General features: G+C 45.4%; 1 protein-coding gene across 1 annotated transcript in view; it reads right to left on the bottom strand.

The window, feature by feature from the left end:
* Positions 1-781: 781 nt before the first annotated feature.
* Positions 782-27760, bottom strand: part of LOC144607639 (BMP and activin membrane-bound inhibitor homolog) — a 53595-nt gene continuing 26616 nt past the window's right edge. The window contains exons 2-3 of the mRNA XM_078424608.1: positions 16162-16446; positions 782-1553 (exon numbers count right to left, since the gene is read on the bottom strand). Of these exons, the coding sequence (XP_078280734.1) occupies positions 1135-1553; positions 16162-16446 (704 nt within the window). The 3' untranslated portion in view covers positions 782-1134. The remainder of the gene's footprint in view (positions 1554-16161; positions 16447-27760) is intronic.

Raw genomic sequence — 27760 nt, 5'->3', positions numbered from 1 at the left:
CGACGCTTACCTCAATGTTATTAATATGACACTTTACCGCATGAACAAGGCCTGCAGCAGGCTGGGAAAGGTCGAAACTTGTAAACTGGCTCTTGCTTTTGAAGACCTGAAAAATGATGTTGGTTAAACATCTGATTCCGTGTAGGCAGTTGCCAGGGAAACCAAGGCCTCCATCTTCTGGCAGCGTATAATGCTAACGGTTAACCCAAGCACTGCTCCTTGCTGAGGTGCAGTCACCTCCCAAACACCAACCCCACCCCCTACGTGACTCCCCTTTATCTCCGCCCCATACTGCTTAAGTTTAGAGACACATCATGGAAACAGATCCTGTGGCCTGTCGAGTCCACGGCCTCCTTCGATCACCCATTCACACCAGATCGATGTTATTCCACTTTCTCATCCACTCCCTACACACTAGGGGCAATTTACAGAGGCCACTTAGCCTACAATCCCCCGTCTTTGGGATGTGGAAGGAAACCGGAGCACCCAGAGGAAACCTACACGGAGAACATGCAAACTCCACACAAACAGCACCCGAGGTCAGGATCGAACCCGGGTCCCTCACGCCATGAGGCAGCGGCTCTACCAGCTGCGCCACTGTTCCGCCACTGGCCTCTGTAATCCAGGGCGCCTTGAGGCAGAGTTAATCGACAGGTAAAGATTGCCACACCGAAAGAAAACATCAAACGGCAACAGATAAAAGTACCAAAAGATAACTGTTTGCAGCATGTTATCAAATTTGTAATTACGTTGTCCACTACATTACAGTAATCACTCAGAACGTGTGTATCTGGAATGAAGCCCGACATACATCATCCATTGGTATAGTCCACTTGTTCAGTCGGGTCCCAATGGAGCTCACAGTCTTGATGGTTAATCATGAAAGTCATCGCTCCCTGCACCGCAGCAAGTTGCACACTGCCAGTTAACAGCGTGCCAGCTACCAAAAGCAAAAGAGCTTGGCACCAGAGCAAGTCATAAACTACAAACGGTGGTGCCAAATATTTCTTAATCAATCGTTACTGTGTTTTAATTGAAGTAAGAGGCCAGTGTTCATGGTTAGCTGGGATTCACCAGGGAGGTTAATGGTTCAAATGTGACAAATAGACTTGGCTTCAGCAGCGCTGCCCATAATCACACGAGGGTTGGCTTCTTGTACCCACTGTATAGGTCCCAAGGGATAAAGGAGCCAAAGGTCTCGGCGTAGGGATGGAGGTGGTGGGGCTGGCTGTGCAGTGTGCAGCAGGTCTCGTGGTCCCTGGCAATGGTGGCGGTGGCGTCGAAGTCCAGGTTTCCCACGGGGACCTTGTCTGCGGGAGGCTCCTGGAAGGTGTAGTGCAGCCGGGAGATCATCTGCTGGTGCTGCCGCTGGAGCCGCTGGTTCTCGCTACGCAGCATGCGGAGTGCCAGCATCACCAGCAGCACCAGGATGAAGGCCCCCGCGACGCACACCGCGATCACCGCCGCACGCAGCCACACCACCTTGCCACTGCCTTTCTGCCCCTCCGCCACCTTCCTGCCTCCCGGCTTCTGCTGCTTTTTGGCTCCTCGCTCTGAAATCAGATTGGGAGTCGCTGTTAGCAACATAGCAACATAGAAACATAGACAATAGGTGCAGGAGTAGGCCATTCGGCCCTTCGAGCCTGCACCGCCATTCAATATGATCATGGCTAATCATCCAACTCAGTATCCCATACCTGCCTTCTCTCCATACCTCCTGATCCCTTTAGCCACAAGGGCCACATCTAACTCCCTCTTAAATATAGCCAATGAACTGGCCTCAACTACCTTCTGTGGCAGAGAATTCCACAGATTCACCACTCTCTGTGTGAAAAAAAACATTCTCATCTCGGTCCTCAATGACTTCCCCCTTATCCTTAAACTGTGACCCCTTGTTCTGGACTTCCCCAACATCGGGAACAATCTTCCTGCATCTCGCCTGTCCAACCCCTTAAGAATTTTGTAAGTTTCTATAAGATCCCCCCTCAATCTTCTAAATTCCAACGGACTGCAGCTTACGATAACTCTTACCCAGTCAAGGTTTGATTATCGCAATGCAAAGGGGAATGATCCACAGCGATTCATGAATGCACATCCTTCACTGTGCACCGCCAATCCCATTCACCTCCACCCCCCTGCACACATTGCACTTTCCCTATGGAACTGCTGCGCGACAGTGTTTAGTTTAGTTTAGAGACACAACACCTACCTTCTTAGATCTTTGAATGGTACAGCAAAAGGACAGCCCCCCCTGGTCTACCAGGCCTGTGCTGACCATGATGCAGTCATGTTAGTTTAGTTTACACATACAGCGTGGAAACAGGTGCTGTCCAAGTACAAGATTATTAAGGGGTTGGACACGTTAGAGGCAGGAAACATGTTCCCAATGTTGGGGGAGTCCAGAACAAGGGGCCTCAGTTTAAGAATAAGGGGTAGGCCATTTAGAACTGAGATGAGGAAAAACGTTTTCAGTCAGAGAGTTGTGAATCTGTGGAATTCTCTGCCTCAGAAGGCAGTGGAGGCCAATTCTCTGAATGCATTCAAGAGAGAGCTAGATAGAGCTCTTAAGGATAGCGGAGTCAGGGGGTATGGGGAAAAGGCAGGAACGGGGTACTGATTGAGAATGATCAGCCATGATCACATTGAATGGTGGTGCTGGCTCGAAGGGCCGAATGACCTCCTCCTGCACCTATTGTCTATTGTCTATTGTCTAAGTCAACCTCGTGTTCTGGTCGCTTCGTGTTTGTTTATAACTCTTCCTGACCTCCAAGTAGTTGTGTGACTGCATGCCTCTATTGTGTAGGATTGGTGGGAAAACACTTGTTTATGAGTGGGACTTAAAATGAATTCATACAAACGCAAGAGAAGTCCATCTTTCCCCTTTGAGCGACGGACTAAATACTGCCAGTAATAAGGGAATTGGCTGTGTGGCATTCCATTAAATAATAAATGTTTTGACATGTGAGTTTATGATTGACTGAATAGTTGATGAAAAAATACAGCAAGGAAACAGGCTTTTCAATCCACTGGGGCCATACCGACCATCAATCACTCATTCACACGCATTATATATGATGCCACTTTCTTGTCCACTCCCAGCAATTTGCAGAGGCCAATTAACCTGCAAACCAAGTCAAGTCAAGTCAATTTTATTTGTATAGCACATTTAAAACCAACCCACGTTGACCAAAGTGCTGTACATCAGTTCAGGTACTAAGAACGAACATACAATGGCACACAAACATAACAGCACACACATAAACAGTTCACAGCGTCCCCTCGGAGGGCCTCAAACGCTAGGGAGTAGAAATAGGTTTTGAGCCTGGACTTAAAGGAGTCGATGGGACGTGGGAGGAAACCGGAGCACCCGGAGGAAACCCACGCAGTCTTTAGACTTTAGAGATACGGTGCCGACCAGCAATCTCAGTACACTAGCTCTATACACACCCGAGACAGTTTGCAATTTTACCAAACCAATTAACCCACAAACCTACATGTCTTTAGAGTGTGGGAGGAAACCGAAGCACCCAGAGAAAACCCATGCAGGTCATGGGGAGAGCGTACCAACTCCGTACAGACACTCTGAAGACATGTAAGAGGTTTGGTAACATTGTAAAAATCGTCCCTGGTGCGTTGGATGGAGCTAGTGTACCGAGATCGCTGGTCGGCATCGTATCTCTAAAGTCTAAAGACTGCGTGGGTTTCCTCCGGGTGCTCCGGTTTCCTCCCACATCCCAAAGACATGCTGGTTTGAAGGTTAATTGGCCTCTGCAAATTGCTCTGAGTGTGTAGGGAGTGGGCGAGAAAGTGGCATAATATATAATGCGTGTGAATGAGTGATTGATGGTCGGTATGGTCCCGCTGGGTTGAAAAGCCTGTTTCCTTGCTGTATTTTTCCGTCAACTATTCAGTCAATCATAAACTCACATGTCAAAACATTTATTATTCAATGGAATGTCACACAGCCAATTCCCCTATTTCTGGCAGTATTTAGTCTGGTGCTAAAAGGGAAAAGATGGATTTCCCTTGCGTTTGTATGAATTCACTTTAAGTCCCACTCATAAACAAGTATTTTCCCACCAATTCACACAGCAATATTGCTACACAGTAGAGGCATGCAGTTACACAACTACTTGGAGGTCAGGAAGAGTTGTAAACAAACACCAAGCGACCAGAACACGAGATCGACTTGTACTTCGACTGCACCCTCTAACTCATTTTACATTTCATCAGTTTTCGCGTGCCAACATGATAATGACATTTTCAGTTCTTACCACTGATGTTGAACCCAGTGAGTGGAGCCAACATCAGAATGACTAGAAACGGATTAAATCAGCAGTTCAACAAGGCTGTTCTTTATTGACAAACGAATGCATTATGAATACTTCTGACCTCATCCCTCTACTCCCACAGTCTGTATTTGATTTTTCTTTCTGCCTGTTTCCGAGGTGACCTAACCATCAACTTGTGTTCCCTGACATTTGAAGAGTTTGTGAAGGTCACGAGAACTTTGATCACACGATACGAGGAACTGCAGATGCTGGTTTACAAAAGAACACACAAAGTCCCGGAGTAACTCAGCAGGACAGGCAGCATCTCTGGATGACATGGATAGGTGACTTTTCGGATCGGGACCCTTCTTCAGACAGTGTTTCAGAACTTTGATCACCTAGCTTTGAATATCTAACATGCTTAGTTTGGTTTAGTTTAGAGATACAGCGTGGAAACAGGCCCTTTAGCCCACCGAATCCACGCCAACCAGTGACCACCCATTCACTAGTTCTATCCTACACACAAGGGACAATTTACAGAACCCAATTAAGCTACAAACCTGAGGTAGACTCAAAATGCTGGAGTAACTCAACGGGTCAGGCAGCATCTTGGGAGAGCAGGAATAGGTGACATTTCGGGTCGTCTGAAGAAGGGTCTCAACCCGAAATGTCACCTATTCCTTCTCTCCCGAGATGCTGCCTGTCCCGCTGAGTTTCTCCAGCATTTTGTGTCTATCTTCGATTTAAACCAGCATCTGCAGTTTTTTTTCCTGAGCTACAAACGTGCACGTCTTTGGAATGTGGGAGGAAACCAGAGCTCCCGGAGAAAACCCACGTGGTCACAGGGAGAACGTACAAACTCTGCAAAGACAGCACCCGCAGTCAGGATCAAACTCAGGTCACCGTAAGGCAGCAACTCTTCTGTTGGGCCGCTCTTATAGACTGCAGGTCTCACATTGGCTGCAACGGTCCCTCAGGATCACAACATTGCAGTGGACGTATGTCACCCTTGAGCTCTACTGCTGCACCACACTGCCGGTCTGGAGTCTCAATGTTTATTTCAGTGCCCTGCGATGAGAGAGGCCCAGCACTGGTGTGGACCCCAGCAATAACCAGTGGCAAGAGTCTCCCCAATCAATCACCTTTACCAGTAACCCACTCATCTACGTGTAAGAAGGAACTGCAGATGCTGGTTTAATCCGAAGATGGACACAAAAAGCTGGTGTAACTCAGTGGGACAGGCAGCATCTCTGGAGAGCAGAAATAGTGACGTTTCGGGTCATCTGAAGAAGGGTCTCAACCTAAAACGTCACCCATTCCTTCTCTCCAGAGATGCTGCCTGTCACGCTGAGCTACTCCAGCTTTTTGTGTCTGTACCCACTCATCTATGCTTGTTTTTGATTCTGTGATGATTATTCCACCCCATACTTGGCCAATAAACTCATTCATTCATTCATTCATTCATTCATTCATTCATTCATTCATTCATTCATTCATTCATTCATTCATTCATTCATTCCTATAGCTTTGGGCCAAACATAGACATGCACTGAATTTCAAAGGTCTAGGTGGATAAGTGTGAGGTTATCCACTTTGGTGGTAAGAATAGGAAGGCAGAGTATTATCTGAATGGTGTCAAGTTAGGAAAAGGGGACGTACAACGAGATCTGGGTGTCCTAGTGCATCAGTCACTGAAAGGAAGCATGCAGGTACAGCAGGCAGTGAAGAAAGCCAATGGAATGTTGGCCTTCATAACAAGAGGAGTTGAGTATCGGAGCAAAGAGGTCCTTCTGCAGTTGTACAGGGCCCTAGTGAGACCGCACCTGGAGTACTGTGTGGAGTTTTGGTCTCCAGATTTGAGGAAGGATATTCTTACTATTGAGGGCGTGCACCGTAGGTTCACTAGGTTAATTCCCGGAATGGCGGGACTGTCAGATGTTGAAAGACTGGAGCGACTAGGCTTGTATACACTGGATTTAGAAGGATGAGAGGGGATCTTATCGAAATGTATAAGATTATTAAGGGGTTGGACACGTTAGAGGCAGGAAACATGTTCCCAATGTTGGGGGAGTCCAGAACAAGGGGCCACAGTTTAAGAATAAGGGGTAGGCCATTTAGAACAGAGATGAGGAAAAACCTTTTCAGTCAGAGAGTTGTGAATCTGTGGAATTCTCTGCCTCAGAAGGCAGTGGAGGCCAATTCTCTGAATGCATTCAAGAGAGAGCTAGATAGAGCTCTTAAGGATAGCAGAGTCAGGGGGTATGGGGAGAAGGCAGGAACGGGGTACTGATTGAGAATGATCAACCATGATCACATTGAACGGCGGTGCTGGCTCGAAGGGCCGAATGGCCTACTCCTGCACCTGTTGTCTATTGTCTATTCCCTTTAGTCGGTGACATTGAAACAGAGTTTGACAGATATATTCAAGAGAGAGTTAGATATAGCTCTTGGGGCTAACGGAATCAAGGGATGTGGGGGAGAAAGCAGGAACGGGGTACTGATTTTGGATGATCAGCCATGATCATATTGAATGGCTGTGCTGGTTCGAAGAGCCAAATGGCCTATTCCTGCACATATTTTCTATGTTTCTATGAAGATGGATCACCCCTCTCCTATTTCCAAACACCAACATGAATGGCCTTGTTCCGTCTTCTATTGGAGCTCCAGACGCTTGAGGCATTCTTTGGAAGTGATGGGGGGAGAGCCCATTGCTGAGGTTCCCTCTCAGCGGCCTTCATTCTGATGATGCCTGTTATACAATGGCCTTTCAAGTCGTACAGGCTGAGGGGTAATCTTTTCGAAGTGTATAAAATCAAGAGGAAAATAGATAGGGCGATTGAACAGCCTTTTATCCAGTATAGGGTAATCAAGAACCAGCTGAAATAGGATCAAGATGAGAGGGGAAAGATTTAATAGGAACCTGAGGGGCAACATTTTCACTAAGCGGGTGGCGGGCATATGGAATGAGCTGCCCGAGAAAGTAGTTGAGGCAGGTACTGTAACAGAGGGATAGGGGTAAAACGCAGGCAAATGGCACTTGCTTAGATGGGGCATCTTGGTCGGCATGGATGAGTTGGGCTGAAGGTCCTCTTTCCATGCTGAATGACTTTACGACTCAACTTTTTCACACAGAAGGTTGTGGGTGTATGGAATGCGCTACCAGAGGAGGTAGTTGAGGCAGATAATACAACAATATTTGAAAGACACTAGGACAGGCACATAAATAGGAAGGGCTGAGAAGGATATGGGCCAAACACGGGCAAATGTCTAGCTCAGATGGGGCAGCTTGGCCAGCTTGGATGGCTTCCATGCTGTATGACTCGATACGTCTATTGGCCCAACGTGTGGTGGTGACAAATCACAACTTTATTCCAAGTCTGGAGCCACGGTGTTGCTTTATCTGAAGCCAGGGAGAGGATTTCCACCCTTCACTCAGAGCTCAGCCCAGCTCAAACTCCATGTCTTTGTTGGAGGAACCCAGTGGGTTCAATGATGGCTATATTTAAGAGGGAGTTAGATGTGGCCCTTGTGGCTAAAGGGATCAGGGGGTATGGAGAGAAGGCAGGTACAGGTTACTGAGCTGGATGATCAGCCATGATCATATTGAATGGCGGTGCAGACTCGAAGGGCCGAATGGCCTACTCCTGCACCTATTTTCTATGTTTCTATGTTTACTGTCAAATGTGCAAAGCACCGTGAAATTCTCTCCCGAGTCGCCAGATTGGGATTCATTTCCAAAGTCCGGTCCGGGCGCTAGGCCTTATGGAGTGGAGCCCAGTCCAGGCGACCCCCAGGCTGTTGCAAGGCCTCCAGCTGTTGCCTCCAGCTGGCCACATGGCCCTGTTTACTGGAAGGTCCCGGCAGAATCTCCCTCACACATAGATACAACAGGGGGAAGTGTACTGATGCTCCAGCTCAGGGTCAACCACACAGTTGCACAGATAACCAGCGTCTAATGAAGATTCCCAGTAAGGATCACAATTACATGCTTGACACGCATTTGATGAAGTAATAAAAAGGAACTAAAGATATTGGTTTAAACCAAATATCAACACAAAATGCTGGAGTAACTCAGTGGATGCAACATCTCTGGAAAAAAATGGATAGATTGATGTTTCGAGTCAGGACCTTTATTCAGCATTTAATGAGTTATTCAATATTACACACCGGTGGACTAACGAAAGTGGACTTTTTTTAAGCAACATGAGGGCAGCATAGTGGCACAGCAGTAGTGTTGCTGCCTTACAGCAGTAGTGTTGCTGCCTTACAGCAGTAGTGTTGCTGCCTTACAGCAGTAGTGTTGCTGCCTTGCAGCAGTAGTGTTGCTGCCTTACAGCGCCAGAGACCTGGGTTCAATCTTGGTCATGGGTGGTGTCGGTGGAGTTTGTACATTTTCCCTGTGACCACACAGGTTTTCTCCAGGTGCTCTGGTTTTCTCCCACATTCCAAAGCGGTGCAGGTTTGTAGGTTAATTGGTTTCTGTAATTGTAAAACTGTTCCTGGTATGGAGGATAGTGCTAGTGAAGGAGGTGATCGCTGGTCGGTGCGGACTCAGAAGGCCAGAGGACCTGTTTCCACACTGCCTCCCTAAACTAAACTAAACTGAACATTGCCCTGGATTTTATGACTGCAATTTAAGTGTAGGGTGATGCTGAGATTCCCCTCCCCACACAAGGCTGCTAACATGAGTGATCTGGATATACAAATGATGACTGCCTCTTTGGGCAATGACCCAAGGATCAAATAGCTGCCAACATGCGTGTGGTGTGAGGAAACAGAAGAGCATAATAATCCTTAAGCTAAATAAGTTTCCTCCTAATGCCCAACTGTTGTGTGGTTTAGTGTTGACAGTAACAGATGGTGCGTGTAATAATGGCTGGTGCTACTTTACCAATTGTACTATGTGGACAATTAGAGTCACAGAGTGATACCGTGTGGAAACAGGCCCTTCGGCCCAACTTGCCCACACTGGCCAGCGTGTCCCACCTACACTAGTCCCACCGGCCTGCGCTCGGTCCATATCCCTCCAAACCTGCCCCACCCGTTTACCTGTCTAACTGTTTCTTAAATGTTGGGATAGTCCCAGCCTCAACTACCTCCTCTGGCAGCTTGTTCCATACACCCACCACCCTTTGTGTGAAAATTGTCCTCTGTATGTGTTGCAGCTGTGTTTAAGGTGCCGTGTTGCAGACAGTCTCTGTCTGCCTCCACCCCAACCCAAAACATTGTCTATCCATGTTCTCCACAGACGCTGCCTGACCTGTTGAGTTACTCCAGCACTTTGTGTTTTGCTAAGAAGTTGCTGCCTATCTGTGATAAAAGGCACACAGTTGAGGGTGTTTTTTTTAATACAGAAATTATCTTCGTTTGTTCAAGTAAATTATCTTCGTTTGTTCAAGGCTTTCCTCTAGTATCACAGTGAATGAATTAAGTATAGCAAGGCATGAATTAGAAAGAAAAAACAAGAAAGCAAAGTGCTGGAATAACTCGGTAGGTCAATAACTCTGGAGAACATGGATAGGTGACGTTTTGGGTTTGAACCACTTCTAAAGAAGGGTCCTAATCATTACCTATCCATGTTCCCCAGAGATGCTGCCTGACCTGTTGAGTTACTCCAGCACTTTGTGCCCTTTTGTGCATTAACCAGCATCTACAGTTCCTTGTTTCTACAAATGAGAAAGAACCCAATTTCTGCTTCCTGGCTTGGTAAATTGGCTAATCTCTGCTTTGATGGCAAGAGGAGACATTAGAGTGTGATACATCTTCTGGATGCGCTGGGACGCATCCTCAGTGATGTGACCTGGGGACATCGGGTGTTTCGGGTCTCACAACATCAGACCCCCTCGCCCAGGAGACCCAGCCGGGGTTGATCAGGCCCCGACTTGCATCCCAGCAGCAACCACCCACGGATCAGCCCACTTAATAACTACTCCGCAGGGATTGGAAGACTCTGGTGCGTGGAGTTAGCCTTCCTAATGTATATTTCAGCAGGGGAATCCTTTAGCCAACTTTCTGCCCCAGCAAAGTGTGTGTGTGCATAAAAGATGCTGGACCTGGAGTGAGCTTGGCAGTGGTGCCTTCCCCAACCTCTGGTACATGAGCTGCCCGCATGGATAGTCTGGATTCACATGTGATGACTGCCTCTTTGGGCGGTGAACCAGGCTCCAAAGAGCTGCCAACATTTACTGATGCAAACCACAGCAGGAGTCCCACCCTCATAAGAGAAAACCAGGAAAGGAAACACCAAGAAGGTTGCAAACTGCGGGACAGAGTGTGATGGAACAGGGCAGTGGATGGCTCTAAAAAACAGTGGTGGATGGCTTTTCAACTTGATCTTCAGCGCTCTGTCTTTCCCTGGGTTAATATCTCAGCGGTCACATGGGGAACGTGCAAACTCGGTTCGGGCGGCACTAATAGTCAGGATCAAACCTGGGTCTCTGGCACTACCCTAATGTGGGTAGGGCACAAAAACACTTGCAGATAGACACAAAAAGCTGCAGTAACTCACTGGGTCAGGCAGCATCTCTTTAGAAAAGGAGTAGGTGACGTTTTGGGTCAAGACCCATCTCCGGGCTTCAGACTGAAGAAGGGTCTCGACCCGAAACGTCACCTATTCCTTTTCTCCAGAGATGCTGCCTGACCTGCTGAGTTACTCCAGCTTTCCGTGTCTATTTTCGGTGTAAACCAGCATCTAGAAACATAGAAACATAGAAAATAGGTGTAGGAGGAGGCCATTCGGCCATCCGTTCATTGTGATCATTGCTGATCATCCACAATCAATAACCCGTGCCTGCCTTCTCCCCATATCCCTTGATTCCACTCGCCCCTAGTTCCTTTCTACACAAAAACATGTGTCTCCAAACACCAAGAGATTTAGTTTGCTCCTCCGATTATGAACACAGAGAGACAGAAAGGGCTTTGACGAATAAGCCTGCAAGGAAATTGCCAATTATTCCTCTGAATCGATCTTTCTCTGCTGATAATGATAAATAAGTATTTTTCTCATTCTTATTACAGATATAGCATTTTTAACTGGGTAATCCATTCACCAACCAGCAACATAGGTCTGTTTCCAGCTATTTTAAAAATGCATTTTCTTTTCTGCTTTGCCTTGGGTGCAGAGATATTTTGTGTCAATATTTGGTTGACTGGCTCTTTTTTATTTATATTTCAGTCAGACTATGATTGAGAACAAAATGCACTCTAGCTCCCCACTTAAACAAGTCCCTGCTGCTTTTACCTCTGGAAGTGCAGTATTACTGAGATTTCCCTTGTTTATGAGTTGGCTTTGCTTTAAAATGCAACCACGTGTGCCATCGTTCCAACCTGAGACCGTGACATCTGACTGAGAAACTCTGGGCAGTAAAGTGAATCACTTCAACAATGCGTCAGAGTTGGGGAGGTCCCTTGATTTGACCTCCGTTCATTTGGAGGTGGCCACAAGGATGTGGTGGTAACATGCAGAAACACAGACTGGATAGTAAAACCTGTTCCGTTCTTCAAAGGTTGCAATCAGATGGGTGGCATTGTGGCGCAGCGGTAGAGTTGCTGCCTTGCAGCGCCAGATAACCGGGTTCGATCCTGACTATGGGTGCTTGTCTGTACGGAGTTTGGGCTTTCTCCGGGTGCTCCAGTTTCCTCACACACTCCAACGACGTACAGGATTTGTAGGTTAATTGGCTTTGGTAAGAATTGTCCCATTGTTCATGATCCACTCATGAGAGCAGCTCAATATGTATCTTGTGAAGTTTCCTCAGATTTGGTACCTTTAAACATGGTGTTAACCCAAGACACCATCTGCCTTTCCTATGATAAGATATGATGGGACTATTTTCTAAATGGATAAAGGATATATCCATATCTGGCCAATGTTTAGCCCTCAAACAGCAGCACTACATTGGACTGTCTGATCAGTGCCATGTTGTTGGCTGTGAGGTCCCACTTTGTGCAAATTGGTTGAGTTGGGGGTGGGGGGGGGGGGGGGGGAGAGACAGTAGGGAGAGGGGGGGGGAGGGGATGGATGGTGGGAGTGGGGCAAAAGGGAGGGGAGGTCAAGTCAGTGGATATTTTTAAGGCAGAGATAGACAAATTCTTGATTAGAACGGGTGTCAGAGGTTATGGGGAGGAGGCAGGCAAATGAGTTTAGGAGGGCGAGATCAGCCATGATTGAATGGTAGAGTGGACTCGATGGGGCGAAAGGCTTGATTCTACTCCTACAACTTGTGAACTTGTACACCAATGAATATCATTAAAAAAAAGTAATGCAAAGAAAGGCATTGTATAAATCATGACTTTCTTCCGTGTGGTTCTGGACTTTCTCTGGTAACATTAAAGAGTTTTAATAAGCCAGAAAAATAAAACTAAGCTCCAGCACCCGTGGTGGTAGATTAATAGCCCCTTATAAAAAGAACAGAATCGGTTTGAGTTGATGGAGTTGTGCACATGAATGAAAATAGCCTTCAGGGAAATTGGAACCAGCATAGACTCAATGGGACAAGTGGCCTCTATCAATGCCGTAAGAGAAGATCAGACATTAGCAAGCCACGATGAAAGGCTTGTCTCCATACTTTGACTGAAATATTATAAATTCATGTGTTTTTTCTCCATGAGGATTAGTGTGGAACAGAAGTGAAAATGATAATAATGTAGAAACAAGGAACTGCGGATGCCGGTTTGCCAAGGAAAGATGCACAAAGTGCTGGAGTAACTCAGCTGGTCAGGCAGCATCTCTGGAGAACATGGAGAACAGTCTGAAGAAGTTCTGCACTTATGAGGTGTTTGCTCGGTAATCAACCAGACCCAGAAGGATCCTGACCTGAACCATTCTCTCGAGCGGCTGCCTGACCTGTTTGGAGTTACTCCAGAATGTTGTGTCCTTCAAATGATAATTGTTTAAACCCTCCCCACTTAACTATGGGAACTACAAAATGTTAATCGCATGCCAAAGGTACAGCTCTGGGGGTTAAGGGATTTTATGAAGCATTAGTGAGGCCACACAGGGAGAATTGTGTACATCTGTGGTCACCATACTTACCCAAGGATAGAGTAGCAGAGGAAAGGATTTATAGAAATTATATTAATAATCCCTCAATTAGGTCACTCAGCTATAATAATAAACTAAAGAAACTAGATCTGTTCTCACCAGAAAATATATCCGAGCGGGTGGGAAAATGCTGGACTTTAACAAAATGAAATGACTTATCGAAACGTATAAGATTATTAAGGGGTTGGACACGTTAGAGGCAGGAAACATGTTCCCAATGTTGGGGGAGTCCAGAACCAGGGGCCACAGTTTAAGAATAAGGGGTAGGCCATTTAGAACTGAGATGAGGAAAAACTTTTTCAGTCAGAGAGTTGTGAATCTGTGGAATTCTCTGCCTCTCGGGCCCTGGTGAGACCGCACCTGGAGTACTGTGTGCAGTTTTGGTCTCCAAATTTGAGGAAGGATATTCTTGCTATGGAGGGCGTGCAGCGTAGGTTCACTAGGTTAATTCCCGGAATGGCGGGACTGTCGTATGTTGAAAGGCTGGAGTGATTGGGCTTGTATACACTGGAATTTAGAAGGATGAGGGGGGATCTTATTGAAACATATAAGATAATTAGGGGATTGGACACATTAGAGGCAGGAACCATATTCCCAATGTTGGGGGAGTCCAGAACAAGGGGCCACAGTTTAAGAATAAGGGGTAGGCCATTTAGAACGGTGATGAGGAAGAACTTTTTCAGTCAGAGAGTGGTGAAGGTGTGGAATTCTCTGCCTCAGAAGGCAGTGGAGGCCAGTTCGTTGGATGCTTTCAAGAGAGAGCTGGATAGAGCTCTTAAGGATAGCGGAGTGAGGGGATATGGGGAGAAGGCAGGAACGGGGTACTGATTGAGAGTGATCAGCCATGATCGCATTGAATGGCGGTGCTGGCTCGAAGGGCTGAATGGCCTACTCCTGCACCTATTGTCTATTGTCTATTGTCAGAAGGCAGTGGAGGCCAATTCTCTGAATGCATTCAAGAGAGAGCTGGATAGAGCTCTTAAGGATAGCGGAGTCAGGGGGTATGGGGAGAAGGCAGGAACGGGGTACTGATTGAGAATGATCAGCCATGATCACATTGAATGGCGGGGCTGGATCGAAGGGCCGAATGGCCTCCTCCTGCACCTATTGCCTTTTGAAATGGATTGATGGTATGAGGTTAAAGAACATCAGGAATATTAAGTCAATTACCCAAAGATTCTTTGAAAAATTTACCAATAATGGTCCACATTGCCTCCTTTCAGTCATTGCACCTTTGATTTTGAAACACATTGGCCGTCAAACAGCAAGCAGCATTCAAGCCTAAAGAAGATGTTAAAAACCAGTTTGACTTCTTCACAACAGTGACGGCCTACCATTGAAACCCTCTCCAAATACTGCAAGGGGAGCAAATTTAAATCTCCGAAATTGAATAGTTTCAGTTTCTGTTTCACTTTTGACTGTAGGATCGGGGTGTAGGAAAGAAAGATAACTAAAGATAACTGAGAAAAGAGATAATAAATGCCCTAATTGTATAGTGGGCAGAGCCCAATAGATTAGACAAATGCAGTGGGTAAAATATCCTGCGCTTATCGCTATGACCTTATATTTTAAAAACTGTAAATTAATGTTCCTAACCTTATTCGGAAATATCAAAGACTCCTTAAAGCTTTTAACATTCTTGAGATTCTGAAATAATTATATTTTACGTTTTCTTAAAGGGAATGATAGTAATGAAAAGATTGGGACAAAAACTAAAGTAATCATGCTGAAAAATCTAAAGGCCACGTGTCATCTTTTCTCACCGGTCCAATCCCATCCTTTGCAAGAAAGGGTATCAATACCATTCCAGCATGACAGTTTTCATTATATCTGCACGCATTAACACAAGACAGTCCAAGAGGATCACTCAATGCAGTGATAGAATTTTGTGTAGGAAAATAACTGCAGATGCTGGTACAAATCGAAGGAATCACAAAATGATGGAGTAACTCAGCAGGTCAGAGAGTGGTTAAGGTGTGGAATTCTCTGCCTCACAAGGCAGTGGAGGCCAGTTCGTTGGGTGCTTTCAAGAGAGAGCTGGATAGAGCTCTTAAGGATAGCGGAGTGAGGGGGTATGGGGAGAAGGCAGGAACGGGGTACTGATTGAGAGTGATCAGCCATGATCGCATTGAATGGCGGTGCTGGCTCGAAGGGCTGAATGGCCTACTCCTGCACCTAATGTCTATTGTCTATTGTCTATTGTCAGGCAGCATCTTGGAGACAGGGAATGGGTGACGTTTCGGGTCGAGACCCATTCCCTCTCTCCTAGATGCTGCCGAACCTGCTGAGTTACTCCAGCACTTTGTGATACCAGTGATGGAATTTTGATCACTTCTTTGAGTTGCAACTCTCTGCTTGTTGACATTTAACAGACCATTTGTTAGAATTGAGGCAAATGGAGCAAAGGATAACATAAAATTATAAACTAGAACAAGTTTGTTGGAAAAATTCTGTGCCCCAATACTTTGCCCCTTTATCCAATACGTTGAACAATAAGGTAATGTTTAGTTTTAGTTTGGAGATGCTGCGTAGAAACAGGCCCATTGGCCCGCCAAGTCCGTGCCGACCAGCGATCCCTGCACACTCACACGAGAGACGATTTACAATTTTACCAAGCCAATTAGCCTACAAACCTGTACGTCTTTGGTGTGTGGGAAAAAACTGGAGCCCCCAGAGAAAACCCACACAAATCACGGGGAGAACGTACAAACTCCACACAGCCAGTACCCGTAGTCAGGATCGAACCTGGGTGTGCAAGGTCGACCGCTGTGCCACCGTGTTACCCACATTTATTCATTGTAGAAAGTCTCAAAATCATCATGTACAACTAATGCTCTGATTTATTACCTGATATGCTACTTCCAGAATGTAGCAAAACTTCCTGTAACCCTTTATAATTGCACATATCTTCCCAGCAACATTCCAAGAACGACCAGTGTCCTTTGTGGTGGTAAGAGTTTTGTCCCTGGCAAATCTCTGTTGTGTTTGAGAAAGTGTCTGTGCAGCCATGTAGTAAGGGGGAATCGGCATCCCGAGGATCCAGTAGCCTGGTGAAGCAGGCGGAGAGTTGTGACTTACACATGTAGCCTGTCGCTACACATTGTGGCCCATCACAGTAACATCTGATTTCACCTGAAACAGACAAGAAGTTTCAATGAATTGAACGATTTAATACGGAAAACAGACACCCACACTAAAGCAGTTCATTGTAAAAAAACAAATCTATTACTGATGTAACCTTACGTTTTGGTGTTGAAAACCTCAGTCACTCTATCTAGTTTCGACAGTCCGCAACGACCAGCGATCACCCCCTGCTCTAGCACTATCCTGCACACACCAGGGGCAATTTACTGAAGCCAATTAACTTGCAAACCTGCACGTCTTTGGAGTGTGGGGGGAAACCGGAGCACCCGGAGAAAACCCCCGCGGTCACGGCGAGAACGTGCAAACTCCATACAGAAAGCACCCGTAGTCAGGATCGAACCTAGGTCTCTGGCGCTGTGAGGCAGCAACTCTACCGCCGTGCCACCTTGCTGCCCCTCTGGGCTGTGGATAATAGTCAGGCTACACTTTTCTTTAAAGGCAGGAAATCGTCAACGCGAGGGTCTCCATCTGTCCCCCAGGTGACTTCCTGCTCCACACAAAATATGTCCCCAATACAATAATTGCAGGAAGGAACTAAAATTAATGTAAGGTGCGACTGACTAACCAAAATATGATACAATAACAATAATATAAATAATAGTCATAATAATAGGGGTGGCACGGTGGCGCAGCGGTAGAGTTGCTGCCTCACAGCGCCAGAGACCCGGGTTCGATCCTGACTACGGGAGCTGTTTGTACGGGGTTTGTACGTTCTCCCCGTGACCGCGTGGATTTTCTCCGGGTGATCCGGTATACTCCCACACTCCAAAGACGTACAGGTTTGTAATTGGCTTTGGTAAAGATTGTAAATTGTCCCGTGTGTGTGTCGGGTAGTGCTAGTGTACTGGGTGATCGCTGGTCGGCGTGGTCTCAACGGGCCAAAAGGCCCATTTCCGCGCTGTATCTCTAAACTAAAGTAAATAATAACCGTAGCAATAATGTTATATTGTATTATTATAAACTTTACAAATATAAATATATAAATGCAATACAATAAACTAAGATTACACTAATAACATTGGTTAAACTTCAAAGTAGCTTTAAGATACAGAACCATTGCTTAATTCTCTGCCTCAGAAGGCAGTGGAGGCCAATTCTCTGAATGCATTCAAGATAGAGCTTGATAGAGCTCTTAAGGATAGCGGAGTCAGGGGGTATGGGTAGAAGGCAGGAATGGGGTACTGATTGAGAATAATCAGCCATGATCACATTGAATGGCGGTGCTGGATCGAAGGGCCAAATGGCCTCCTCCTGCACCTATTGTCTATTGTCTATTAATATTTGCAATTATTGCAAGGTCTCGGAGGAAGGTGAAATGTTAATATTCCCGTGTGAAACCGCACATTCCTGCCTCGGCAGCAGTTGTGATAGATATTGAACGTGAGATTAATGAATGGGTGGCGTTTTGGGTCGAGACCCTTCTTCAGACTGAATCAGACTGAAAAAAGGCCCCGACCCGAAACGCCACCCATTCCTTTTCCCCAGAGATGCTGCCTGTCCCGCTGAGTTACTCCAGCATTTTGTATCTACCTTTGGTTTAAACCAGCATCTTCAGTTCCTTCCTGCACATTAATCCCACCATTCCCACTTCACCCCTCTCTTTATCCCTCTCTAATCCTAAATTATTGGCTCTCACACTCCCATAACTCCCTTTTCATTCTTTTACCACTGACCCGCTTTGAGGGCTAATTTACAGCAGCTAATTAATCTATCCAGGCATCCCAAGCTTGTTTGTGGGAGAAAGCAGAGACATCTAATGTGCTTCAGAGAAGGAAGCCTCACGCCATTTCCAATCCAACCCATTTGTGACTTCAGTCCCACCGCCAAAGCTGATTTTCAACTGGCTCCTCTGTTCCGGCACAATTAAGGACGGACAATAAATGTGGGCAATGCCAGTGAGGTGGTCACCTGGTGAATGTACCAATAATTTGGGCGGCACAGTGGTGCAGCTGGTAGAGCTGCTGCCTCACAGTGCTAGAGACCTGCGTTTGATCCCGGCCTCGGGTGTTGTCTGTGTGGAGTTTGCACGTCTCCCTGTGACCCACGTGGGTTTCCCCTAGGTGCTCCGGTTTCCCAAAGATGTACAGGTTTGTAGGCTAATTGACCTCTAAATTATCCCTAGTGCCTAGGGAGTGGTTGAGCCTGAAAACTAACGTTCAGGTTCAGGAACAGCATCTTCCTACAGCCGTTAGGCTGTTAACACTACAACCTCAAGTAAGCTCTGAACTACATAGACTATATATATATATATATATATATATATACATACACACAAACACATATATGTAGATCATATATATGTGTATTTGTAAGTATGTGTTTATATACACACTGAACTTTTTCTCTCTCGTTTATTAGATTGTTTACAGTGTACTATGTTTACATAATATCTGCTGTGCTGCTGCAAGTAAGAATTTCATTGTTCTATCTGGGACATATGACGATAAAACACTCTTGACTCTTGAGAAAATGGGATAGAATAGAACTGGTGTGTAAGGCATGGATTCGATGGGCCAAAGGGCCTGTTTCCATGCTGTATTTTTCAATGAAATAAGGCTAAGATTTTGGCAACACAGGAAAGAAGATGAGGAAAGGCTTGTAATTAATACATTTTGCCAAAGTAAAATGCTACAACAGTAATCTAGATCAGCTCTGGTATTGCTTGGGTGTATTATCTACTATCTACCACATTGGTGACTCTCGGACTATCTATAGACCAGACTACTGGCTTTACCTTGCACTAAACATTATTCCCTTATCATGTATCTATGCACTATGTAAATGGCTCGATTGTAATCATGTGTTACCTTTCCACTGACTGGTTAGCACGCAACAAAAGTTTTTCACTGTACACGTGACAATAAACTAAACTGATAACTGACCAACTATCATGCTGCTCAATTAGATATGGCTGATGTGTCTTTATTTCAGTCTTCTGACTTGATTCTGTAACCCTTCAGACCAGATTTATCAATCCCAGTTCTGAATATTTTCAGATGTTGGGGAGAGACATTTTGTAACTTGTCACATGCAAGTGTCATAATGACCTCACTCTGTATAGGCCAGCTCAACGTTTAAGGATCTGTCTCAGTACCTGGGCGAGATTCAATAAAGGAATTAATCTGACCTTACTAGCCCGTTAAATCCTTTAATCATCTTTAAAATCTCAATCAGATCACCTATTAGAGTATTAGAGTAATTGAGTCATTAGGCTTGTATACACTGGAATTTAGAAGGATGAGAGGAGATCTTATCGAAACGTATAAGATTATTAAGGGGTTGGACACGTTAGAGGCAGGAAACATGTTCCCAATGTTGGGGGAGTCCAGAACAAGGGGCCACGGTTTAAGAATAAGGGGTAGGCCATTTAGAACTGAGATGAGGAAAAACCTTTTCAGTCAGAGAGTTGTGAATCTGTGGAATTCTCTGCCTCAGAAGGCAGTGGAGGCCAATTCCCTGAATGCATTCAAGAGAGAGCTGGATAGATCTCTTAAGGATAGCGGAGTCAGGGGGTATGGGGAGAAGGCGGGAACGGGGTACTGATTGAGAATGATCAGCCATGATCACATTGAATGGCTGTGCTAGCTCGAAGGGCCGAATGGCCTCCTCCTGCACCTATTGTCTATTGCCTAAGACATAAAGTCACACAGCATGGAAAGAGGCCCAACTCATCCATGCCGACCAAGATGCTCCATCTAAGCAAGTGCCATTTGCCTGCGTTTTACCCATATCCCTCTGTTACAGTGCCTGCCTCAACTATTTTCTCAGGCAGCTCATTCCATATGCCCGCCACCCACTTAGTGAAAACCTTGCCCCTCAGGTTCCTATTAAATGTTTCCCCTCTCACCTTAAACCCATGTCCTCGTGATTCTTCTACCCATAATCTACCAAAGGCCCAATCCTCTGGCTAAGGCCTGCTTCAAATGTGAGCCTCATCCATTATACAGGTCTCGTTACGCGAAGCAATTTTGTGGCAGTAACATTAAAACTAGCATTATACAGACAACTAGAACAAAAACAGAACACAATAGAAGTGAGAAAGATGCATGTTGCTTGGGAATTAGATATTTCAACAATTCTGTCACGCAGCACACACGATGGAATTGTTCTGCTACTATTCTGCTACTATCCAGAGTGCCACCAAACCCCATATAGGCATATCATTTATATAATTTAGAGCTGGTTTATAGCCGGGACAGTGTGTAGGGTCCAAGGGATGCTGCCAGCCACACGCTGCCATTGTGAGGGCACGCCAGTTATACTCGCTCCTGGTCTCCAACTTCCTAATCATTTCACCTTCTAAATAAGCAGTCTGCGTTCCTGGACAGTGAATGTAAGCTGCAAACGGTAGTAAGTCATAATGCACATTATCCAGCAACATCTCTCATGGTGGAATTATTACGGAGTGCCACAGTGGTAGAGTTGCTGCCTTACATAGCCAGAGACCCGGGTTCAATCCTGACTACAGGTGCTGTTTCTAGGGATTTGTACATTCTTCCTGTGACCGCGTGGGTTTTTTTTCTGGTTTCCTCCCACACTCCAAAGACGTACAGGCTTGTAGATTGATTAGTTTTGGTAAAATTGTACATTTTCCCTATTGCAGAGGATAGTGTTAGCGTGGAGGAAACTGCTGGTCGGTGTGGGCTCGGTGGACTGAAGGGCCTATTTCACAATTCACAAACATACTTTATTAGTCATGTATGTTCTGCAACATACGAGGAATTTCATTGCACCTGTATTTCATTGTTTCTTTCCATGCTGTGTCTATAAAGTCCAAAAGTCTAAATCACGATTGAACCAGGAAGGCTTGTGTGTTGAAATGGCTGTTTCCCTTCTTATCCCTGAAGTTAGTGATTCCCATTTGATTTCCGATAATTCAGCTAGCTGTCATCATTGCGAATGCCAACAGCTTATAGGACCATAAGGAGCTCACAATCCAGCTTCATTTTAACCTCAGCTGCATGCATTTTTCTTTAAGAATAACAATAACTCAGCGAACCATAAACAAGGCCACTCACTGCAGTAACCATGAAGGCAAGGGTCAGGTAAAGCAGCAGAGCTTAGTGCAAGGATTAAACCTTGGCCCTTGGTCCTTTCTGCTCACCATGGTGTGAAAACGCACCAGATAGTACATTTCCCCGGAGAAACAGATGCATTTTAGAAGAAACTGAAGGACAGGAGAAGCTGGTTATGACACGGAGGTTAGCTGAAGCAGACTTTATCCAAAGCATCAATGTTGACCAGTTAATTCAAGAGACCATCAGCCTGAAGAAGGGCCCCACTAATCTCCACTGCCTGCACACAATCCACCCATCCCTCCATTCTGTTGCACATCCATGTGCCCATCTAAATGTCTCTTCAATGCCACTATCATGTCTGTGATCCATCTCCACCCCTATTTTGTCTTTAGTCTGACCTTGCTGGGCCATTGTTGAGGGTCTCAGACATTGTTCCAGCGTGACTGAAGAAGGATCCCAACACGAAATGTCGCCTATCCATGTTTTCCAGGGATGCTGCCTGATCCGCTGGGTTACTCCGGCACCCTGCGTCTTTTTTTGTAAACCAGCATCTGCAGTTCCTTTATTTTGCTCCCAAATTCAAGTGCCTGTTCCACACTGCATTTCCAATGTTATTCTAACAAAATTCAGACTTCCCCTCGTGATTCTCTGCCAGTGAAGGCAGTGGAGGCCAATTCACTGGATGTATTCAAGAGGGAGTTAGATATAGCTCTTCGGGCTAATGGAATTAAGGGATATAAGATTATTAAGGGGTTGGACACGTTAGAGGCTGGAAACATGTTCCCCATGTTGGGGGAGTCCAGAACCAGATGCCACAGTTTAAGAGTAAGGGGTAGGCCATTTAGAACGGAGATGAGGAAAAGCTTTTTCAGTCAGAGAGTTGTAAATCTGTGGAATTCTCTGCCTCAGAAGGCAATGGAGGCTAATTCTCTGAATGCTTTCAAGAGAGAGCTTGATAGAGCTCTTAAGGATAGCGGAGTCAGGGGGTATGGGGAGAAGGCAGGAACAGGGTACTGATTGAGAATGATCAGCCATGATCACATTGAATGGTGATGCTGGCTCGAAGGGCCGAATGGCCTACTCCTGCAGCTATTGTCTATTGATATGGGGAGAAAGCAGGAACGGGTTGCTGATTTGGGATGATAAGCCATGATCATATTGAATGGCCTAATCCTGCACCTATTTTCTATGTTGCTATGTAATTGAAGATATTTTCTCAAAGCTGTGAATATTAACAAGGAATTCTTTGGTGTTCGAGTTTGGACAGTTACCTGTTCACAATCCAGACAGTTAGGAATACAGTGTCAAATAATTCAAGTCATAATCTCAATACATTTTAATGCAAGTTTGACATTTTCAGTGTTGTGATAATTGCTCTGCATTTCTGTATCTAAATGGGCTGGGAAGCTGGCCAGAGACAATATTCAGCAAAGTTAAAGCATGTCTGTTGCTGATCCTTAGTCGATCAGCTTATATTTAAACAAGAAGTGGCAGGACATTTATGGTTGGAGCTTTGAAATCCAAAATAGTCCCTTAAATAGTTTGGGAAATACTAAACGTGCAATCGAAATTTACGATCGTGAAAAATCACAGCTTTACATCTGTGCTGAAATGTGCAACACATTGAAACAATTAAGTTTCAAATAGTTTATTTAGTGATTTGCCTGAACTAATAACCCAGTCACACCACCTTATTTAGTTTAGTTTAGAGATACAGCGTGGAAACAGCCGACCAGCGATCCCCGCACACTAGCACTATCCTATACACAAGGGAAAATTGGCAATCTTTACTGAAACCAATTAGCCTACAAACCCGCGCGTCTTTGGAATGTGGGAGGAAACTCAAGCACCCGGGAAAAGCCCACACAGTCACGGGGAAAACGTACAAATTCCATATAGATAGCAACCTTAGTCAGGATCGAACCTGGGTCTCTGACAAAGTAAGGTAGAAACTCTACTGTTCACTGTAAAAGGAAAGTGGTTTTGGCTTTGTATCAATGTGAATAATGTAGCATAGGTCTGGTGAGCGATGTACAGAGATGGTCTCAGAACATATCACCTCACAACAAGCAACAGGTCAATTATAAATCATCATCCTCTCCTCTTCTTAAACCACTTAAATATAACTGGTGACATGTTTGAATTTCCTCACCAATTAAAAGGTTACAATTAAATTGGCTGTCCTTTGAACATTTCTGCCTTTCCACTGGTACATTTAGAAACCCGAATAAGGGCCAGTGGTCCAACCATTGTTACCACGACATGGTCTGGTGTACCTCTCAGCTCTTCTTCCACACAGTTTATTTTTACTTCTTCATTTGTCGAGAGGGAGTCAGCACTAATTTAAGTATCCTTGAGAGAGTAGTGGGAGGTTTTGTCCCTGCAGGAAGTTGCGGAATAGGCATGCTAAGCTGCTTTGACAGGAATGATAAGAATTCGATGCACAACCTCAAAGCTATGACCTCGAGTTGAGTTTAGTTTAGAGATACAGTGTGGAAACAGGCCCTTTGGCCCGACGAGTCTGTGCCAACCAGCGATCCACGCACATTAACACTATCCTACACACGCTAGGGAGAATTTTACACACAAAGCCAATTAACCTACATACCTGTACGTCTTTGGAGTGTGGGAGGAAACCGAAGATCTCGGAGGAAACCCATGCGGTCACGGGGAGAACGTACAAACTCCATGCAGACAGCACCTGTAGTTGGTATTTATTCACAAAATGCTGGAGTAACTCAGCAGGTCAGGCAGCATCTCGGGAGAGAAGGAATGGGTGACGTTTCGGGTCGAAGGGTCTCGACCCGAAATGTCACCCATTCCTTCTCTCCCGAGATGCTGCCTGACCTGCTGAGTTACTCCAGCATTTTGTGAATAAATAACTTCGATTTGTACCAGCATCTGCAGTTATTTTCTTATAGCACCTGTAGTTGGGATCGAACCCGGGTCTCTGGTGCTGCAAGCGCTGTAAGTCAGCAACTCTACCGCTGCGCCACCATAGTGTCTTGGACATTTAGACAAAATGTCAAAATGTCTTTGACATTTCCACCCTGGAGAAAAGGTTCTGACTGTCTACCTTGCTTACACGTCTCGTAATCGTATATACTTCTATCAGGTCTCCCCTCAGCCTCCAACACCACAGAGAAAACAATCTATATTTTAATTGCCTTTAATTTACTACATTGATAACATATCAAACTATAGATGTGATCATTCATTGCGTACGGATGTGCGTGTCTTTTTCATTTTTTGTTGGTGTTATGACTGTAGCTGGTGCCAGAGCAAATTCTCTTGTTATCGCGATACTTGCTCTGATAAGGAGCGCTGCACAGAGAGGACATCCCACCTCTACTGGCCGGACTTTGATCATTCATAGCAGCTGGTAGATTCAGGAAATGATACGGAGTTCAGCGCGATAAACCTTCGGGGGAACGCAACACAACAATCAAAAAATGTGTAAAGTTACTGATTCTGATCTCGTTTTCAGCCCGTGAACATTTACATCAGATCACATACATACGCACCTTTCTCTCAAATTCCTCCATGTAAAAAATATTTTGATTAGCTGAGCAAAGTCACAATTTTCACACATGCCATAAAACCAGCCGACATCAACTATTCCAGATCGAAGGTATTTATTCACAAAATGCTGGAGTAACTCAGCAGGTCAGGCAGCATCTCGGGAGAGAAGGAATAGGTGACGAATGGTCGCCCATTCCTTCTCTCCTGAGATGCTGCCTGACCTGCTGAGTTACTCCAGCATTTTGTGAATAAATACCTTCGATTTGTACCAGCATCTGCAGTTATTTTTTTATATCAACTATTCCAGGTCGCCTCTGAACAATTCCTTATCACTATCTCAGCCCTCCAGACATTTATGCTTAGAAATTCTTCGGTACCCACAGGGACAAGATAATCTCTTGTTACTTGACATGCCAAGACCATTTTAACCATGGGCTAAGACACAAGGAACTGCAGATGCTGGTTTACAAACAAAAAAAGTCGCAAAGTGCTGGAGTAACTCAGTGGCGTGACATCAGGCAGCATCTCTGGACAACATGGATAGGCGACGTTTCAGGTGGGGACCCCACTTCCTCTCATTAGAGCACGGGCCAAAACAAAATACCGCTCTACATGGACCTGAAGCAGTGTCGTTCAAGCTGGAAATGATTGCTTTTGCTTTCCACGGTAGAAATAACAACTTTTATGCATTTAAAACTGTAAAATATACCACTGAACACCTGCCTTCGTGATCTTTAGGGAGAGTCAAACAAACCAGCAACAAAAAAACCCCACGATAATGGAGGAAATATACTCTGCAGTACTCCCCTTTTACGCCATTAGTTACTGAAACCAATCGCAACGATACTACAGAATATTATCCACGAGCTCCCACACTTCCATCTCATCCAACCTCTGCCCCAATTAAGAACCAGTTAATGGACTGAAAGCATTAACTGGACAGTCAGGACATTTTCCCCATGGTGATAATATCAAAGACTAGAGGTCATAACTTTAAGATGAGATGGGAAACTTTTAAAGGAGATGTGGGAGGCAGGTTTGGGTTTGTATTGTTCTATTTAATTAATTATTTTTAGAATTAGAGATACAGCGCGGAAACAGGCCCTTCGGCCCACCGAGCCCGCGCCACCCAGCGATCCCCGCACATTAACACTATCCTACACACACTAGGGACAATTTTTACATTTACCCAGTCAATTAACCTACAAACCTGTACGTCTTTGGAGTGTGGGAGGAAACCGAAGATCTCGGAGAAAACCCACGCCGGTCACGGGGAGAAAGTACAAACTCCGTACAGACGGCGCCCGTAGTCAGGATTGAACCTGAGTCTCCGGCGCCGCATTCGCTGTAAGGCAGCAACTCTACCGCTGCGCCACCATGCCGCAATTATTCATATATATATTTTATTCGTTAATTCATTTTTTCGTTCATTGGTTTGTTAAACTGAGGGCGGTGGGTGCCTGGAACAAGCTGCCAGGCTGGGGTGGAGGTGGAGGCAGATACGATAATGGCATAGGAGGTGTTTAAATAGCCACGTGGATATGCAGGGAATGGAGGGACATGGATCATGTGGAGGCAGAAGAGATTAGTTTCTCTTGCCATTTTGTTTGGGACTGTGGGCCGTAGGGCCTGTTCCTGTACTGTACTGTTCCATGTTCAATGTTTCTATGGAAATGGTCCACTCACCTAATGGTACCTCCCAGAAGCTGCAGTAAACTCACCTAATAAACAATATATGACTTTGACCCATAAAGGAGAGAACACCAAGCGGGCCAGGCAGCATCTCTGGAGAGAAGGAATGAGTGATGTTTCGGGTCGAGACCCTTCTTCAGACTGAAGGGTCTCAACCCAAAATGTCACCTCTCCAGAGATGCTGCCTGTCCTGCTGAGTTACTCCAGCTTTTTGTGTCTATCTTCCGTTTAAACCAGCACCTGCAGTTCCTTCTTAAGCATCTCTGGAGAACATTGATGGGCGCCATTTTGAGTTGGGACCCTTCTGAGGCTCTTTGTCTCTCCCTATTCTGTGAAACAGTTGGATTTAAACGGCAGATGTTTAACTGCAGATGTTGGTTAATACACAAAAGGACACAGAGTGCTGCAGCAACTCAGCAGGTCAGGCAACATCTCTGCAGAACAAGGATAGGTGACGTTTCGGGTCAGGACCCTTCCTCAGAATGGCATTTTTACCATCATCCTCCGTCTTTGAGATGTTCACCAGGTCTGAGAAAGTGACATGGATCAAATGAACACACTCGCACAGTGGGCAGTGAGAGACTGAAGGAGGACCATGTTGTGTTTCAGCAAGCTTTCACTTAAAGAAGTCCACGGCTAGAATCCCTAAAGTTACTCCCTGCAGTGTGTGCACTGCAGCTGCGTAAAGAATATAAAAGCACGACTCCCAGTCGGAAGTGACAAGAAGAATGGACAACCCGACCAGCAAGTGGAATGGACAATAAAAACAGAACATCAAGTGCAAAAGAGGAATTAAGTAAGTTCCTACGCACTGGAATGTGGAACCTGGGAGAGCATGGAGTGATGGGGGCAAATAGCAGAGATGCATTTTGGAGGAAGTAAAAGACACACGAGGAAGAAAGGAATTAAAAAAATATGCTGATAGTGGTAGATAAAGTGCGATGAGAGAAGTTCATGTTGAGAGTAAGTCACAGCTGCACGAACGGGACATGTTCCTGCTTGTCTACGTAATTCCTCGTACTCTAACTGGAATTTCTTGAGCTTTGTTTTTCAATAATGAGAAGACGGAA

This window comes from Rhinoraja longicauda, chromosome 29 (assembly GCF_053455715.1).
Source record: "Rhinoraja longicauda isolate Sanriku21f chromosome 29, sRhiLon1.1, whole genome shotgun sequence".
Classification (NCBI taxonomy): domain Eukaryota; kingdom Metazoa; phylum Chordata; class Chondrichthyes; order Rajiformes; family Arhynchobatidae; genus Rhinoraja; species Rhinoraja longicauda.
Note: the sequence above shows the minus strand (reverse complement) of the source record. Positions and strands in the feature narration are given on the sequence as shown.